At 38.8% G+C, this 18,587-nt stretch overlaps 1 protein-coding gene and 1 pseudogene across 2 annotated transcripts in view; both read right to left on the bottom strand.

The window, feature by feature from the left end:
• Positions 1-18,587, bottom strand: part of POLR2B (RNA polymerase II subunit B) — a 42,764-nt gene that overhangs the window by 5,600 nt on the left and 18,577 nt on the right. For both annotated transcript variants that reach the window (XM_043604184.1, XM_043604174.1), the window contains exons 10-22: positions 18,388-18,507; positions 17,426-17,612; positions 16,634-16,777; positions 16,265-16,404; positions 16,051-16,162; positions 13,796-13,950; positions 12,508-12,706; positions 12,019-12,187; positions 3,804-3,900; positions 2,750-2,844; positions 1,253-1,503; positions 1,071-1,160; positions 726-833 (exon numbers count right to left, since the gene is read on the bottom strand). In XM_043604184.1, coding sequence (XP_043460119.1) covers positions 726-833; positions 1,071-1,160; positions 1,253-1,503; positions 2,750-2,844; positions 3,804-3,900; positions 12,019-12,187; positions 12,508-12,706; positions 13,796-13,950; positions 16,051-16,162; positions 16,265-16,404; positions 16,634-16,777; positions 17,426-17,612; positions 18,388-18,507 — 1,867 coding nt within the window. The remainder of the gene's footprint in view (positions 1-725; positions 834-1,070; positions 1,161-1,252; positions 1,504-2,749; positions 2,845-3,803; positions 3,901-12,018; positions 12,188-12,507; positions 12,707-13,795; positions 13,951-16,050; positions 16,163-16,264; positions 16,405-16,633; positions 16,778-17,425; positions 17,613-18,387; positions 18,508-18,587) is intronic.
• On the bottom strand, positions 3,907-5,863 carry LOC122497282 (annotated as a pseudogene).

An 18,587-nucleotide genomic window follows, 5' to 3' on the forward strand; every position in this document is an offset into this window, starting at 1 on the left:
CTTCAAAAAGGAAGCTACAGGGGTGCCTGGGTGGCTCAGTCAGTTGAGCGTCCGACTTCGGCTCAGGTCATGATATCACAGCTTGTGAGTTCGAGCCCCGCGTAGGGCTCTGTGCTGACAGCTCACAGCCTGGAGCCTGCTTCTGCTTCTGTGTCTCCCTCTCTCTCTGCCACTAGCCCACTCACATTCGGTCTCTGTCTGTCTCAAAAATAAACAAACATTAAAAAAAAAAAAAAGGAAGCTATCCCTGAGACCAGACACAAAAAGAATGAGACTCCCACCTATGGCTCCAAGAAAATGACATTTTAATGCCCTAAAACCAAGTCACGCATGTTAGGGTTAGGGTTAGCCATTCCACCTTAACAAGATACTTAAAATTAGAAAACTTTATAGCTAGTAATATAGCTATAAAATTATTAAGTGCATACTGAACTAACCACCAATGAATTAACTCTTCAACTATAGAATAGAACCAGTCTAAAGGATAACCATGTATGTATGTAGAGGTTGGATGTAGTAAATTTTACAAAAATTCTGACATAACCAAAACTTCACAAATTTTTGCCAGGGGGGAAAAATCATAACCAATTTAAAAGCAGGAAAATAAGTATCATACTAGCTTTTTCCAACAAAGAACCCCAAACTCAAATATGACAGAAATCACATATCATCATTTTGGAAGAAACATTAGTTAGGAGTATATATTTTTAAAGAAAATCTCTTACCTTCCCTTGAAGACATTCAATCAAGTGACCAATAGTCATACGAGAGGGGATGGCATGGGGATTTATGATGATATCAGGCGTGATACCTTCACAGGTGAAAGGCATATCCTATAAAGGGATTTTTAAAAGGAGACAAACTTAACTCTCTTAGCTACAAAACTAGAACTGGCCCCCACCCTTGAAGTTTTCTACGTCCACAATTGTGCTCAACATGGTATCTTCATATACTTATTCAACACTAAAAAGTCAAGCCTTTATCACCTTTGTACTTTTAAATTAAAGCAAGTTTTAATAAAATGTTAAACAGAACTTTGGGTGGGGGTGAGGGAGATAAAAGACACCCACCTCTTGTCTATACTGAATACCACAAGTACCCTTTTGACCATGTCGACTAGCAAATTTGTCTCCAATCTGTGGAATTCTAACAGAGCGGACCTGAATTCATACAAAAAGAGGTTAGTTCAAACTGGTTCACTTTTTATACACAGCTCTTCACAAACATACAAATATGACAAAGCTATACTCACTCTTATTTTACAAAACTTATATCCTTCCTGATTGAGAGTTACCATAACCTGATCCACAATTCCCGTCTCACTAGTTCTAAGAAATGTGCTACAATCTCTCTTGGTATAGCGTCGATTAGTGCCCTCCAATTCATCTTCATTTTCAGGCAAGGTGACTGTTTTGCCTATAATAACATCATCTCCTGACACACGGACTCCAGGAGCTATCAAACCATCATCATCCAGCTTGTCATAAATGGCATGCCTCATACCTATGAAGAAACAGACAAGGAATTTTCTGAAATGGTACTATATAGAAAAGTATTTACAATGTCACATAATCCCTCTAAAAGATTAAAAACCAAATACATAAATCATTTCCAAGTCAGAGGGAAGTTCACAGGAATCTTTAACACCATGAATTTTTTTTAAAAAAGTACTGGACTGAGCACTGGAAAATCAGACTATTTGCTGGGTGACTTTGGATAAGGGTGTTGCCATGTTCTGATCTCTTTTTTACATGAAAAGGAATATCAAGGAGAAAAGACTATGCCTCTAACACACATCCTCCCACAGAAACTTTTAATTTCATCTTGTGGAAATCTTAACTTCGATGGACATCAATTCATTACTACACAGAACCACCCACAGGAATGGAATAGATGATTTAAAAAATATAACACATTTTACTTCACACAATACCATTAGAAGTCAAAACCGTGGCAGAGATGCCCCATTTCCCTGGGACATCCCATCCATTCCACTGCATACACAGTTTTTAAGTATCTGTGAAAATAACTAGAAAATAAGTTTGAGTTTTCTAGAAGAAACAAAAAAAAGTACTAGGTGTCCTCTCATTTGTCTGTTAAATGTACACAAATATTGTGATTACACAAATGTAGTCACACTACAATGTGGAGAGGAGAGGGAGTTCCCATGCAAACACATAAACTGACGGACAGTTCACAGTACAAGTTAAGAATGGGGCTGTAGCATATTATATGAAATTATATGACCTCTCTAATCTCCTAAATACCCTCTTCATTGCAGGATCTACCAGGATGGAAGAACTATAACAAGCCAGCTCTTACATGCAAAGACTTTTAGCAAACACACATATTTTCTTATATAAGAGTTCTAAGAATAACATGAAAACATATTCTCATGTGGTGGGAGGTTGGGGGGAGGGAGAAGAAAAATTATTCAGGAAAGCAATGGCAAAGTTAACTAACTTTATATTCCATAATTTAGAGGCGCCTGGGTGGCTCAGTCAGTTAAGTGTCCAACTTTGGCTCAGGTCATCATCTCACAGTTTGTGAGTTCAAGCCCCACACTGGGCTTTGTGCTGACAGCTCAGACCCTGAAGCCTGCTTCAGATTCTGTGTCTCCCTCTCTCTGTTCCTTCCCCCACTCCCACTGTCTCTCCCTCTCTCAAAAATAAAAAAAACATTAAAAAAACAATAAAATTTTAAAAATAAATAAATAAAATTCCGTAATTTAAACATCAGTATCACTTACCTTGGCATGTTTCACGGGTTGGCTTCTCAAAAACTTCTTCTTGATCAAATCCTTTTTTAGATTCCTGTTCTTTATATGATCGATAGAAAACAGACCTAAAACACATGGTTATAAAGGTAATTTCTACTTTCCTTTTATAAAAGGACTTAGAACATACCAATAATTTTTACTTAATTGTTATTTGGGAGACAATTTAAACCATGAATCTAGGACAAGAGTTAACTGTATTAAGGGTCAAAGTTAAGTCCTAACTGCTGTTACATGGGACACACATGTAGCATTTGACCCATAATCTTAACATGGCTGGATTATATGTGAGAAAGGTCACTAAATCCAACCTCCTATCTGAAATAAGAATCCCTTCCATAATGTCCCTCAGAGATGGTCACACAGGATCTGCTCCAATATTTCTAGTCAGAAGTTTATGATATTCGGCTATCATGTCTACCGTCTACCCTCTGATCCTAGTGCTATCCTCTAAAACTAAACAGAAAAAAATCCATCTTCTAAATTCCCAGTTTTCAACCAATCTTCATATGCCATGCATTTGAGATTATTTGCCAATAAAATAACTGAAGCATGATAAAAAAAAAGATTGAAAAAAAAAACACTATAATTTTAATAGTTATTTATGGATCCTAAGATTACAGGTTTATTTTTATTTCTTTAGATGTTTCTGTATTATCTAAATGCAAAGATGTCTTTGCTTACCAAAAAAGAGTGTGGGAGGTGGGGGTCTCAACATATTAAGTCACTCATGACCATCAACCAGGCCTCCTGTTTTCTGGAGTCAGGCAATGATTTCACACTATACTCTACATAGGCATCCACACAACAGTATGTGTCTGCCAAATATCCACAAAGCATCGTGAATTGAGGCAAAAGATTAAATACCTTAACAGAAAAATTTCTCTGCTGTCAAGTCAGATCAAAATCTCTTCTAGCCTGATCTTCAAAACCACCAAAAAGTTTGGATACATAAGCCAAACTTGTTTTTAAAAAACTTTTTTTGATTAAAATATTAATGTTTTGACAACTGTTGTAAATAGCTGACCTGAAAAAGCCTCTGTCTACAGCTGAACGATTCATGATAACAGAGTCTTCTTGATTATATCCAGTGTAAGATGCAATGGCCACAATGGAGTTGATACCTGTAGTGCATGTAAAAGCATACATTTAAGTATCATATAGGAAACCAAGAAAAATTGTTCCTTTTATTTTTTTTTTAAAAGTTAAAAATTCCTTAATTTTTTATTCCTGGTACCACTACCACAATTTATAGGGCAATACACCAGACGTAAAGAAAAAAAGAAAACAACAACAACAAAAAAGACAAAGCTACAACGGATAAAAGATCTCAGAAATGTACATCCAGGGATGCCTGGCTGGCTCAATCAGTAGAGCATGCGACTCTTGATCTCAGGGTCATGAGTTCGAGCCCCACAATGGGTGTAGAGATTAAAAATAAAATCTTTAAAAATAGAGGGAGTCGGGGTGGGAATGTACATCTAATTGACACTACCCTGCATTAAGCAATAGCTACACTTTTTGCAAACTGTGGCTAGGACAGTCCTAAATAAGAAAAGTTTCCCATTTAAACTGTAGTAACTTTTCTCACTCTGGATCATTGATCCTTCTGTGGCAGATTTTTACAGTTCCTCTAATGCATTTGGGACAAATATCTCAAAGTAACCTGTAGCTTTCCTGGTAACTCCTTGCTCTCTCTCCTGCTACGAACTGTAGCCCTTTTCTTCTGAGTTGTTTTTTTTTTTTTTTTTTTTATAACTATCTGCTACCACATCATTTACTTCCACCACTAGATCCATAATCACCACCACAGGGACTGCCCAAGCTTATTCCACTGAAACTGCCCCGTTTCGTGGGTCCATAATTTTACTTCTGTGGCCCACTGCTATTTCTAAAACCATTATAGTTCCCACCACCACATTTACCACCTCTGAAATTTCCTCTTTCATCGTAACCATCAACACCACCACCACCACAACATCCACCTCCTTGGTTTCCATATCCTGGTCCACCAACACCAGAACCTCCTCCACGACTATAACCAGGACCACCGTCGTAGCTGTCACCCTCACCTCTTTTATAACTAACTCTGCTGCCATCATCTCCACCACCAGAACCTCTTCTTCCACCAAAGTTTCCACCATGGCCAAAGTCACCACTAGCTCCAAAGTTTCCCCCACCACCTAAAAAGTTGCCAGATCCACCTCCACGACAACCTCTCTGCAATCTAGCAGACTGTATTTCTAGTTTAGAAAGGGCCTTTACCACTTCACAATTATGCCCATTAGTAGTGTAGTATTTCTGAACAACAATTTTATCAACTGTATCATGATCATCAAAAATTACAAAAGCAAATCCTTTTTTCCACTCCGCCCGTCTTCCATAACTTCTGTGGTTTCAATCTTGCCAATCTTACTTTTCAAAGTAGTCTCTCATGTTATTCTTCTGTATCTTCTTTAATACACCAAGCTTTACAGAATCCTCTGTAAAAACAGCTCTCTTTGATTCCACTACACACCCATCAACCTTGTGTGGTCAAGCACACATTGCTGCATCCACCTCTTCAACAAATAAGTCACAAAACCAAAACCCCTGGAACGTTTTGTTTCAGAGTCCCTCAAAACCATATAATCTTTATTTTTCAAAATGTTCTCTTAAACAATCATATGTAGTATCAAAGCTCAACCCACCAATAAACAGTTTTCTCAACTGCTCTGGTTCCTGTGGATCATGCCCTTCCTCCCCCTGGTAGCGATGGCTAGAGTGGGGCTGGAGGCAATCAGGCAGGGGTTTTACCACCATTTTGAAACCAGACTTGCCTCTGCCAACTCAAGTTTGATATGGGACCAAAGGAAGCGATGAGGCTAGTCACTGACCCTTTCTTTTAAAGCAATTTTATGTAACCATATTTGCCACAAATGTTTTTCACTGCAGTACCTGTCAAAGTCTACTTCCCCTGGGATAGCAATAAATGAGGCAACTACTCTGAAGGCTTAATGAATAAAATAAGCAAAACCTGGGGCATCTGGGTGGCTCAGTCAGGCATCGGACTCTTGATTTCGGCTCAAATAATGCTCTCACAGTTCATGGCTTCAAGCCCCACATTGGGCTCCATGCTGACAGCACTCCTTAGAATCCTCTCTGTGCCCCTCCCCTGCTCATGCTCTTTCAAAATAAACAAACTTTAAAAAAGGGGTAGTCATGGGCGCCTGGGTGTCTCATTCAGTTAAGCGTCTGTCTTCGGCTCAGGTCATGATCTCACGGTTTGTGGGTTCGAGCCCCGCATCAGGCTCTGTGCTGATAGCTCAGAGCCTGGAGCCTGCTTCAGATTCTGTGTCTCCCTCTCTCTCTCTGCTCCTCCCCTGCTTGCACTCTCTCTCAAAAATAAATAAACATTAAAAAATTAAAAAAAAAAAAAGAGGTAGTCATTCTCAATGTACCCATCTTATAATTGGTGATTACACATACAAGTCACCTCATATTTATAAAGTGCATCCCTGGAAAGCCTGAGTAGCTCAGTCGGTTAAGTGTGAAACTTCAGCTAAGGTCATGATCTCTCCATTCGTGGGTTCAAGCCCTGTGTCAGGCTCTGTGCTGACAGCCCAGAGCCTAGAGCCTGCTTCAGATTCTATGTCTCCCTCTCTCTGCCCCTCCTCCACTTACACTCGCTCTCAAAAATAAACATTAAATTTATTTAATTTACAAAGTGCTTCCCTAAACCAAGTTTCACAATTTTCACAGCAACCCTGTGCCATAAATGAGGTACTACTATTCTCATCATTATCAGAAAGAACTATTTAAATGACTTATCCATGCTCCCAAAGTTAGTAAACAACAGACTCAAGTCCCAGCTCCTTGTCTCCTGATTTGCAGTTTGAACCTAGTACCATTCTGCTTTTCCTATACTAACAAAAACGTGGGGCCACCTTCCACACTACAATCTTATTCTTAGTTGCTGCTGCCCAAACTACTTTTGTTGAGACTGTAAAGAAAATAACAAGTACTTAAAAAGACAAAAGTTTAAAACACCCTATGAACTAGTAGGACTGAAATCTAAGAAATGACTGCTGAATGTGGGCGGAGTTTCAATGAATATAATGCACATATATGTGAACCAGATTTTCCAAAAATTAAAATACATTCAACTCTAAAGCTATAGTTAACATATCTTGATTTAAATATTTCAAATGTGGAGTAAAAGACTATGACTACAGAATACAAAGCAACTAAATCTGGATAACTGAATGTTCTGGTTATCTGAATTCTGAATCAAATGTTTATATTTGCTTCCCTAAAGATAAATTCAACTTTCAAAACGCAACCCACCCCTCATGAGAAGGCACACCATTCATTTACTCCTTTATGCATACAGCCAGGGGTGCGGTTTTAACAAGGAGGATGCAGCGTAAGAGGTGGCGGTGCTACTGGTCTGGGTCTGGGACACTGAAGACACACTCCTCTCCTCCAAGTCTCTCATTCCCAGTAATTCCCAACCGAAGGCACACACAGATTTAGAGAGAGAGATGCATGCAAAGGGCAGGCCCTCCTCCCTAATAACAACATTTGCCCCTTAAAAGCTCTGGCTTCTATGCCACAGAAAGCTTTCTGCTGGCTATCTTAAACACGCCTCGCCCAAGGTAGCAGATTCCGGAGTTTTGTTTTTAACTTGAATCCATTCCTAACGCTTTGAAAAGTAAATTCAAGGGGCGCCTGGGTGGCGCAGTCGGTTAAGCGTCCGACTTCAGCCAGGTCACGATCTCGCGGTCTCGGAGTTCGAGCCCCGCGTCAGGCTCTGGGCTGATGGCTCGGAGCCTGGAGCCTGTTTCCGATTCTGTGTCTCCCTCTCTCTCTGCTCCTCCCCCGTTCATGCTCTGTCTCTCTCTGTCCCAAAAATAAATAAACGTTGAAAAAAAAAATTTAAAAAAAAAAAAAAAAAGAAAAGTAAATTCAAAAGCTTAGATTTCAAACGTTTTTTGAAATATCAGATCGGGCACCACTGGGTCCACTTATATACATCACAGCCACAGCTGAAGCTACGGGCTAACCCCAGTGGACAGGCAAACCTTTAACTTACTTACCAATCCTGCCTAATGCTGTAGGAATCTGAGGTTGCAAGCCCTGTTTAAAACATAAAGCCCTGGGGCACCTGGGTGGCTCAGTTGGTTAAGCATCTGACGTCGGCTAAGGTCATGATCTTGCATTTTGTGAGTTCGAGCCCCGCGTTGGGCTCTGTGCTAACAGCTCAGAGCCTGGAGCCTGCTTCGGATTCTGTGTCTCCCTCTCTCTCTCTCTGCCCCTCCCCTGCTCATGCTCTGTCTCTGTCTCAAAGATAAATAAAACACTAAAAAAAAAATTTTTTTTTAAGATAAAGCCCTGTTTAAAAGATTAACACTGGAGCCGCCAGGTGGCTCAGTTGCTTAAGCATCTAAGTTGATTTTGGCTCAGGTCACACAATTTCACGGTTTGTGAGATCCAGCCCCATGTTGGGCTTTGTACTGGTGGTGAAGAGCCTGCTTGTGATTCTCAATCTCCCTCTCTCTCTGCCCCCACCCCCCCACTCGTGTTCTGTCTTGCACTCTCTCAAAAATAAGTAAATTTTAGGGGCATCTGGGTGGCTGAGTCACTTGGGTGTCCAACTTCGGCTCAGATCATGATCTCATAGTTTGTGAGTTCGAGCCCCAAATTGGGCTCTGTGCTGACAGCTCAGAGCTTAGAGCCTGCTTTGGATTCTGTGTCTCCCACTCTCTCAAAAATAAATAAACACTTAAACAAAAAAATTAAATTAAAAATAACATTTTTTTAAAAGTTAACACTAAACACTTTGTGCTAAATATAACTTTGCTCTCTAAGGAAGAAGAATCATTCTAATAAGAAGGTATTTGTTCTTCTGAGAACCTTGACGGGTTTGTGTATTTAAATTTGGAGCAGGAGTGCCTGGGGGGCTCAGTCAGTTAAGTATCTGTTGATTTTGGCCGGCTAAGGTCCTGATCTCACGGTTCGTGAGTTTGAGGTTCGTGAGTGTGAGCCCCATGTCAGGCTCTGTGCTGACAGCTCAGAGCCTGGAGCCTGCTTCGGATTCTGTGTCTCCCTCTCTCTGCCCCTCCCCTGCGCATGCTCTGTCTTGTCTCTCTCTCTCAAAAATAATAAACATTTAAAAATATATAAATAAAAATAAAAAAATAAATTTGGAGCAGAAAAAGCTAAAATGTTCTGCTTGGGACGAAAGGAGTATGAAATTCTCCAAGGAAAGGGCAGTGTCAAGGAAGTTGACAGTGGATAAAACCCCATTAGCAGGCAAGGTCTTCAGAAAAGTCAAATAATCCTCCTGAAATCTACATGATTCCCCTATGAAATCTTTAGTAGCACCCACATGGTCACCATCCTTTTGTGTGGATTCTTTGGGAGAACTGGAAGAATTCAAAGTCTCAAACATAATCAAGAAGCATAATGTAAGGAAAATACATAAAGATGCAGGTTCCTGAAGGCAGAGGAGGGTTTGAAAACTGGAGAATTTGCAGAAATCTCAGGATCTTGGGAGATGTGATATGATCCTACTACAGAGGAAGCCAGTAGTAGGACATATATGACATCTGTGAAACATGAAATAGGCAAGACTTCCTCAGCATGTCCTCACATTTTGGTGAGCACCACCTATGCCCCTTTCTTTTTCCAGGTGATATAGTCTATGATTCTCAACTGTCTTGGTCCTTGTGAGACTTTCTGCCTCTGTAACAATCCCCGGATCACCCACATACACTGTATCAACTACAGCCCAAGAGGCAGCTCCCTCCATCCTACAGCCTTTATCTATATGGGCAAGTTTGAGAGATCAGGCGAAATTTAGCTTTTAGAATAGATGTGATTAAGGCATGAAGCAATAACAGAATTGAAAGGCATGTAGTCCCGGGGCACCTGGGTGGCTCAGTCGGTTAGCCATCTGACTTCAGCTTAGGTCATGCTCTCGTGTTTCATGAGCTCAAGCCCTGCATCAGGCTCTGTGTTGACAGCTCAGAGCCTGGAGCCTGCTTTGGACTCTGTGTTTCTCTCTCTGCCTCTCCCCCGCTCATACTCTGTCTCTCTCTCTCTCAAAAATAAACATTAAAAGAAAACAAAAAAAAAAATGAAAGGCTTGTAGTCCCATGCCTTTACCACTTCATACCAATACCAAAAGAACATTTCAACTCCAATCCTTTACCTATTTTTCTTCTCTAGCCATAAAGAAATCATCATGTAAATGTTGAAGAAAGCACAACACTACAATCATACCCCAAAGATACGAGCATACTTGCAGACAACCTAACGGATTGTTTTCCTAGACAAGAGTAACCCCTTGTGGAAGACTTTGAAAATAAATCTTTCTTACCTGTAAGAATTTGCTATCAAAATGCTAAACCCCTAGCACAGTTAATAATTTAAGGCCACTACTTGCAAAGCAAACTCCACTAAATAACGTTACCTACAGTTAAAGCCAAAACCCTGTTACTAATAAGGTAAGAAAACAATTATGCCAAAGAATTATGCTGTCTCCTTTAATATTCAACACTCTTCTGCCCTTTAGACTTCTCTGCACCATTTTGCCAGCTGTCCAGTCTCCTTAGGACGTTCCTCTTGCAGCGGCACCTGGTAGCTCAACTCTTGATTTCAGCTCAGGTCATCATCTCACAGTTTATAGGATCGAGCCCCATGTCAGGCTCCATGCTCACAGACCAGAGCCTACTTGGGATTCTCTCTCTCCTTCTCTCTCTGCCCCTACCCTGTTCACATTCTCTCAAAATAAATTAATAAACTTCAAAACAAAAAATCTCCTGCTAACTCCTGATTCTCCTTAGCAGCAGCTACATCTCAAATCTCTTCTGATTCTTTTCCTGGTGCCTAAAGCTGTCTCTGACTTTATTTTCACTCTGAATTTCCCTTTAGCAATTTCATCATAATTACCACTAATACATAAAAAACTTCACAGCTCCAGATCTGAGTTTCTTTCAAATCATATTTGCGACTCACTGTTGGAAAATCTTTTCTTACACGTTATAGCAACTCAAAATCAACATGCTGAAAACTGAACTTCCTATCTTACCTCTAAAACATCTTCCTTCTAATGGGCTTCCAATCTTATTAATAGTACTCCTCTCTTCTTTATCACCCAAGCCACGAACACCAACAATATGTCCAATAATATTTCCAAGTCCCATCAAGGGTATTCCATGAGGCATTCATCTCCTACTCTTCTTCATTTCTTAAGGACCTTACCAATTCTCAGACCACTGCAAAAACCTCTAAATTATCTTCTTCCAATACCATATCTAATTGTAATCTGTATCAACTGCCAGAATGACATTCCTAAATTTTTTTTTTCCTTTTAAGTAAGCTCCATGCCCACGGTGGAGCCAATGCGGGGTCTGAACTCACAACCCTGAGATCAAGACCTGAGCTGAGATCAAGAATCAGATGCTTAACTGAGCCACCCAGGCACACCACCCCCAACCCTCAAAATAAATCCCAAATTGTATTACCTCCTTGTTCCAAAAGGCTGGATGGGTCTTCATTCTCAAAATTCAACCTGCTCTCTACACTGAGACCAAAGTTCACTCCCATACATTTACACTTCAGTTATACTAAAGTGCCATGACTACTAACTGTGCTGTATCTCATACATTCATGCATCTAAGCCCTTCCTCAACCCACCTCTCAAATACCCTTTTGTCAAACCATACGCTAGTCTAAAATGCCACCTCCCCCATGAAACTGGCTCCAGATTTCCAACAGGTATCAATCATTTCCTTCACTCTGTGCTTTCAAAGGATTCTGTACCTCATCATAACACTTTCCACATATCTATCTTTTATTACTTGTGTTCAAGTTTCCCACCACATTATAAATTTTGAGATAAAAGAGGTTGTGTCATAAGTTATTTTATTCACCCTCCCAAGCACTCAAAGTACTTAAGCATGACAGGGATCTTAAAAGGTAAAGAATAGTGGCGCCTAGGTGGCTCAGTAGGTTACACATCCTACTTCGGCTCAGGTCATGATCTCATACGACTTGTAAGTTCCAGCCCACGTCAGGCTCTGTGCTGACCTCTCGGAGCCTGGAGCTTGCTTCAGATTCTGTGACTGACCCCCCGCCTCTGCCCCTGACCCTCCCCCTCATGCACTTTCTCTCATTCTCTCTCAAAAATAAACATTAAAAAAATTTTTTTTGAGAAAAAAAATTTTAATAGAACTGAAAAACAAAACTGAACATACCTGCTGGCAGCTCTCTAAATCGTAGATATTCCATAGACCGTGTAGTCACAAGTGGTTTTTGAGGATAATACAGAACATGGGCCAGTGTATCCATACGAACATGGAAGTTGGTGATATAAACTCCCATAGCCTGCTTACCCATAGCAGACTGGTATGTGTTTCTAGGGGACTAAAGGTAGAAATGAAAAGCAGAATCAATGAAAATTTAATGCTTCTAAAGCAACAGATTCTACAGGGTACTACACAAATCAGAAATATGGCTGGTAAAGGTCATGTTTTTTTTCTGAAAGAGAAGTCATAACCATTTGGAATAATTATACCTAACAGTGAAACAAACAAAAAAAAAGCATATTAAATGCTGATTCCATGAGTTCACAGCCTTTTCATCAAAACACTTTTCTTTATGAAAAACTACAGATTAATCTCTAAGTTGTATTCTTCTTCCCCCAATACCTCAAAAAACCAGAAGTTAAAAAAACTGCTACCAACCTGGTTATGATCAGGAAAGGGAATAATAGATGCACAGACACCAAGAATCATCGATGGATGAATCTCGCAGTGTGTATATGTAGAACAATAAGCTACTTCTTTCTCCTGTAAATCATCTGGAGTCATTGCAAGCATCACTGTTTCTTCTTCCAGAGTATCAATATATTCTACTACCCCACTGGCCACAAGATCCTGCCAACTAAAAAAGAGGAATTCACTTTGGAGTGCCTGGTTGGCTCAGTCGGTTGAGTGTCCAACTCAATTTCACCTCAGGTCATGATCCCAGAGTCATGGGATCAAACCCTGCATCTGGCTCTGTGCTAAGTGTGGAGCCTGCTTAGGATTCATTCTCTCTCTCCCTTTGCCCCTCTACCCTGCTCGCACTCTCTCTAAAAAAATAAAAATAAAATAAACTTTAAAAGAAAAAGAAGTATTCACTTTATTTCCTTATCTACTGAAGTATTTTAACTAAGCTTCCTGCTTAATAAAGAGTATTCCTATATCAGGGCACCTAGGTGGTGGCTCAGTTACTTAAGCATCCAACTTTGGCCCAAGTCATGATCTCACAGTTTGAGTTGGAGCCCCACAGTGGGCTCTCTACTACCAGCACAGAGCCAGCTTCAGATCCTCTGTTCCTCGCACCCCGCCCCCCCCCCCCCCCGCTACTGCCCTGCTCTAAAATATAAACAAACAAACAAAAAAAGGGTATTCTTTTATCTACATGTACGGATACAGAAAGAGTTCCAAAATAGGTATATTACTGTTAATAGTGAAAAAAAGCAAGTTACTATAAACAACACACACAAAGTATGATCCTATATTACTATTAGTTTGTCTTGGTTTGTTCTAATACATGGGTGTACGGGTATGGGTTACTTTTTAAGAGAAGAGTATGGATTAGGGGCTTTTATGTATTTTTATTATACACATTGTTTGACTTTTTTTACAATAAAAAATATACATTCAAATATTTTTAAAAATAAATTTTAAAGCAGATTCATCTTTTTATTAAATTTATTTGCTGTCATATTATTCATATTACATGCCATATTTCTTATCAGACTTCAACATGTCACAAAGACTTTAATGCTTTAACAAAAGGCTACAAGTTCTTTACTTGATAATAAAAATTAAGAAAAACAAACGTGACTGTACAAAGTGCCTTTTTGGGGCAACGAAATATTCTGGAATTAGTGGTGATAGCTGCACAATCAGGAATATACTAAAAACTACTGAACTATATGGCATACGAATTATATCTCAATTTTTTCCTCATGCATGTTCTTACCTGTAGTTGTTATATTCTCTCTCTTTCAATTGATCAATATGTCTCTTCTTTAGAAGTAGTTTTTGTTTTTCTACAATCAGAAGTGGCCTACAAATACGTCCTGCATCGGTATAGATCCGAATCTCCCGCTCTCGAATATCTCTGATCATAGAAACCTATATGTAAAAAGACAAAACAGTCTCATGAACTTTTTCTCTGTATCATTAAGACTTAGCTAAAAATATAATAAAGTTCCTAGTAAATTTCTGGAGCAAACAATTATCAAATAAAATGGGCAAATCTTTTTTTTTTTTTTTTTTAAATGGACAAATCTTGCAGCAGCTGGGTGGCTCAATCGGTTAAGCATCCAACTCCTAATTTTGGCTCAAGTCATGATCTCATGATTCCTGAGTTCCAGCCCCACATCGGGCTCTGCGCTGTTCAGCACTAAGCCTGCTTGGGATCCTCTCTCCCCCTCTCTCTACTCCTCACCTGCTTGCATGCATGTGCATGCTCTCTCAAAATAAATAAACCTTTTAAAAAAATGGACAAATCTTAGTTTATCATTGTTCGATATACTAAAAACCTAAGTATAATTTAAAATTTTATAAAGAATAATTATTTAACCTTGGTAATTATAAAGCTGAATATCTGGCAATACTGTCATGCAAGATAAAGCAAAATGAAGAAAATATATTTGTGTCATCACAAACACTAGAGACAGCAATTTATTTTGTCTCTGATAATTACATAGACTTCACTCTGCAACCTTTCAGTAACCAGCCATTATCATTTTGCATCTATCATACTTTCTCGGAAACAAGCCCACCTTCTGACACTGACCTAATCAGACAAATGGCTTATAATTTACCTGTCCAATACAGCAGACATTAGCCACATGTCATTATTAAGCACTTGAAATATGGCCATTCTGAACTGAGAGACGCTGCAGTGTACAATGTGTATAAATTACACAGTGGATTTCAAAGAGTACCACATAAACAAAACAGAAACAGACCCATAAACACAGAAAACAAACTAGTAGTTACCAGACAGGAAGGAGTTGGGAGGATGGGCAAAAAGGGTAAAGGGGAAGTACAAGCTTCCAGTTATAGAATGAACAGATAATAAGTGGTACAGTGCAGAGAACATAGTCAATAGCATTATAATAACATGTATTGCTATTATACATGACAGATGGTAGCTACATTTCTGGTGAGCACAGCATAATGTATAGAACTGTCAAATCAATATGTTATACACCTGAAACTAATGCAATACTGTACATCAACTACCCTTCAATAAAAAAAAGTACCACATAAAAATAAAGGATACAAAATTTCTCATAACTACTAATTAGATGTTGAAATTATAGTACTTTGGATAGAACAGGTCAAATAAAATATATTATTAAAATTATTTTCATTTTCTAATTTTTTAACATGGCTACTATATCCATGGGTAGCTCACATGATATTTCTACTGGGCAGCACTAGAAAATATATTCCCAGAAAACATACTTTATTTTTTTAAATGTCTACTTATTTTTGAGAGACAGTGTGCAGTGGGGGAGGGACAGAAAGAGGGGGACAAAGGATCCAAGGCAGGCTCTATGCTCACAGCAGCATATCCAATGTAGGGCTCGAACTCATGAACCATGAGACCATGACCTGGGCAGAAGTTGGATGCTTAACCGACTGAGCCACCCAGGCGCCCCTATTCCCAGAAATTATAAAAGATATTTTAGGCAGGGCACTTTCTGGCTCAGTCAGTAGAACATGCAACTCTCGATTTTGACTCAGGTCATGATCTCAAGCCTCTCATTGGGCTCCACACTGCTTAAGATTCTCTCACTCCCTGTCTCCGCCCCTCCCCACCTGCCCTTCTCCAAAAAACAAAAATTGGGGGGAAATTCTCAATAAAGAACATAGTTATGCGGTACCTGGGTGGCTCAGTCAGTTAAGCATACGACTCTTGATTTCAGCTTGGGTCATGGTTTCACAGTCCGTGGGTTTGAGCCCCACGTCAGGCTCTGTGCTGACAGGGTGGGACCTGTTTGGGATTCTCTCTCTCTCTCTCTGCCCCTCTACCACTCACACTGTCTGTCTCTCTCTCTCAAAATAAACTTTAAAAAAGCATCACCTAGACTTCTGACAATGTACTCTATAATTCAAGAGAAAGCAGTTAAAGAAATGCCAATGTAAAGAAAATTGTCACTAGTCTTATGCCTTGTTTAGAAATCCTGTAGAATCATCTACTCTTAATTAAAGGCTCACTTCAGACACAATGATGTCCATCTGTCGCCGCAACTTCCTCAGGGTGTTCATAAGTTGTTCAGGATCTTTATGTATTCCAACCCAGCAGCCATTAACAAAAATCTTGGTTGCACTAAAATGTGAAACCAAAAGCATTTTGCAGTTAGTAACTCTACACTAAGCAATAACCAAAGATTAACAATAGTTTCAAAGAAGAAATCATGTCTATACACACTCAGCAATAGCTGCAGGAGATATTTCTTCTAAATTTTCCATACTCCATTCTTCTAAAAATTCAAGAATTGGAGAAGGCTGAGATCCAACTGAAATATAAGCCATCAGGGCTAAATTCTTCACAAGTCCTACAGCATGGCCCTACGAATAAACAAAGTATTATTCATATGGATTTAACATACCTATCAAAATTCCTTTCCATAAACACTTTTCCTTCAATTTGATTTCAGGATTTACTCTAAGAACAAAATCATAAATAAAACATTAATTCTAAAACCGCACAACAAATTACTTACTTCTAAAAGTAATTACATACCCTACATAATTATCGGTAGACTTTTTGTCCTGAACACAAATTCTAATGTATTACCTCTGGGGTCTCAGCAGGACACACCATTCCCCACAATGTATTATGCAATTGTCTTGGTTTTGCTAGCTTGCCATCTCTACCAATAGGAGAATTTAAACGACGCAGGTGAGAAAGAGTAGATGCAAATGTCAGGCGGTTTAACACCTAGAAAACAATATCAAATCTTTGTAGTTTGGGCATTTCTGTTACTCATGCTACCGCATTTTTAGCAAATACTAGAATGAGGCAAAGTCACATTTTAACCTATAATCAACTGACTCTCGAACTCTCCCTATCCCTCCTTTCTCCATCCCTTCCCTAGATAATATCATTCATCCCATAACTTAAGTGCCCCTCATAGCAGGGATGGCATATATGTGATATACAGTTCTAACATATCCACATAAATGTTTTATATATGATCACCTCCAACCACTAGGATATTAGTCCCACAAGAGTTACTGTCCCTAACCCCCCCACTGTTCACAGGTCAACACTGTACTGTACTTTGTACTTTAGTTAACTTCTAATATGGAGGTTTTAAGATATAAAAATTTCACTAACATGGACCATCTTATGTCTTAGCAGGTACACTAACTTATTAACTACCTTGCTGCAAGCCAAAACTTTAATCTCTTAAGTAATGCTAACAGCTAATTTAAGGAAAATTTCATTTTCATAATTCAATACCCCCCAGTGCTTTTACATCTAAGAAAAAAAAAAAGTAAAATAATTTACATTTAATGAATGAAGGGATCTATTAGTCTCACAACATTTTCCTATCAAACCTGTAGTTACAGTCGATGTCCTTACCTGAGATACTCCAGCTCTGGCTTGATGAGCTTTCTTTTGGTCACCCCAGTTTCCAGTAGCTAACGAATATTTTAGGCCATCAGATATAATCCTTGTTTTAATTGCCAACTCCAAGTTAAAATCCTTTCCTCGATCAATAAACTTCTGTGCATAGATCCGCACCTCTTTAAGCAAATTCTTAAACATACTGCCAAATAAAATGGTATTTTAAATATGTAAAGGTCAACAACATGCATTCTCAATATGGACAATTTTGCCCACAGGGGGTGAAGAGTAGTTCGGGTAGGGAGAGGGAAGCGTTACTACTTTTTATGTAAAAAGCACTAATGTACTCACAGTACATAAACACACATGAGGTGAGCAACTAGAGAAAAATGTCAGAGACTCCTTAGTAGGGTGAAACAGTAGGCTGACAAATCACTATTCTACAACACACTAAATAATAGAACATGAAGAAAGAAATAGTGCTAATATTATCTTTTTTGTATTGTTTACAGATTTTGCTTTTAAAAATAACTTTTCTGAATATAAAAGTGTTATATGTTCATTACAGGAAGTATAGAAAATACAAAAACATAGGAAGAATAAAATAAAAATCATATTACATCAATACTGTGAGACAACGGCTGCTAATATTTTGACAGATTTCCCTCCAGCTTTTGGGTTTTTATAAAATGCAAAAGCAGGACTAATAAAAATTCCAATATCATCAGTACTTAGCAAATGACTTATAAAGCTACCAGAGAAATAAAGAAAATGTATACAAGTAATAACCTGCCCTTACAAACCTGAAATTCACAGACACGAAGTAGAACAAAATCTGGGCAAGTAGCAAACAGAATGTAGCCAACTTCATATATACCCAATATAGATGCCAAGACAGTTTAGGACTTCCACTAGCGCAATGACAAATCTAAAGTGAAATCTCTCTATTTGTAACTGTTATCATTCTCAATCCTTACCCTCTGAATAAGAATGCAAGTAGTGGTCCAGCAAGATCCAATCTTTTGTTTCCATAGTGATCCCTGTCATCTAATTCTCTTCTACCCAAAGCTGCTAAAAGCAACCGATGAACCATGTACCTTTAAAAAAAAGAAGTGAAAAAGAAAACATATGGCTTTTGGCTTTTTAAAAAATTTAAAAACACCATTCTGGCATTTTT

This window comes from Prionailurus bengalensis, chromosome B1, assembly GCF_016509475.1.
Source record: "Prionailurus bengalensis isolate Pbe53 chromosome B1, Fcat_Pben_1.1_paternal_pri, whole genome shotgun sequence".
NCBI classification, from domain to species: Eukaryota; Metazoa; Chordata; class Mammalia; order Carnivora; family Felidae; genus Prionailurus; species Prionailurus bengalensis.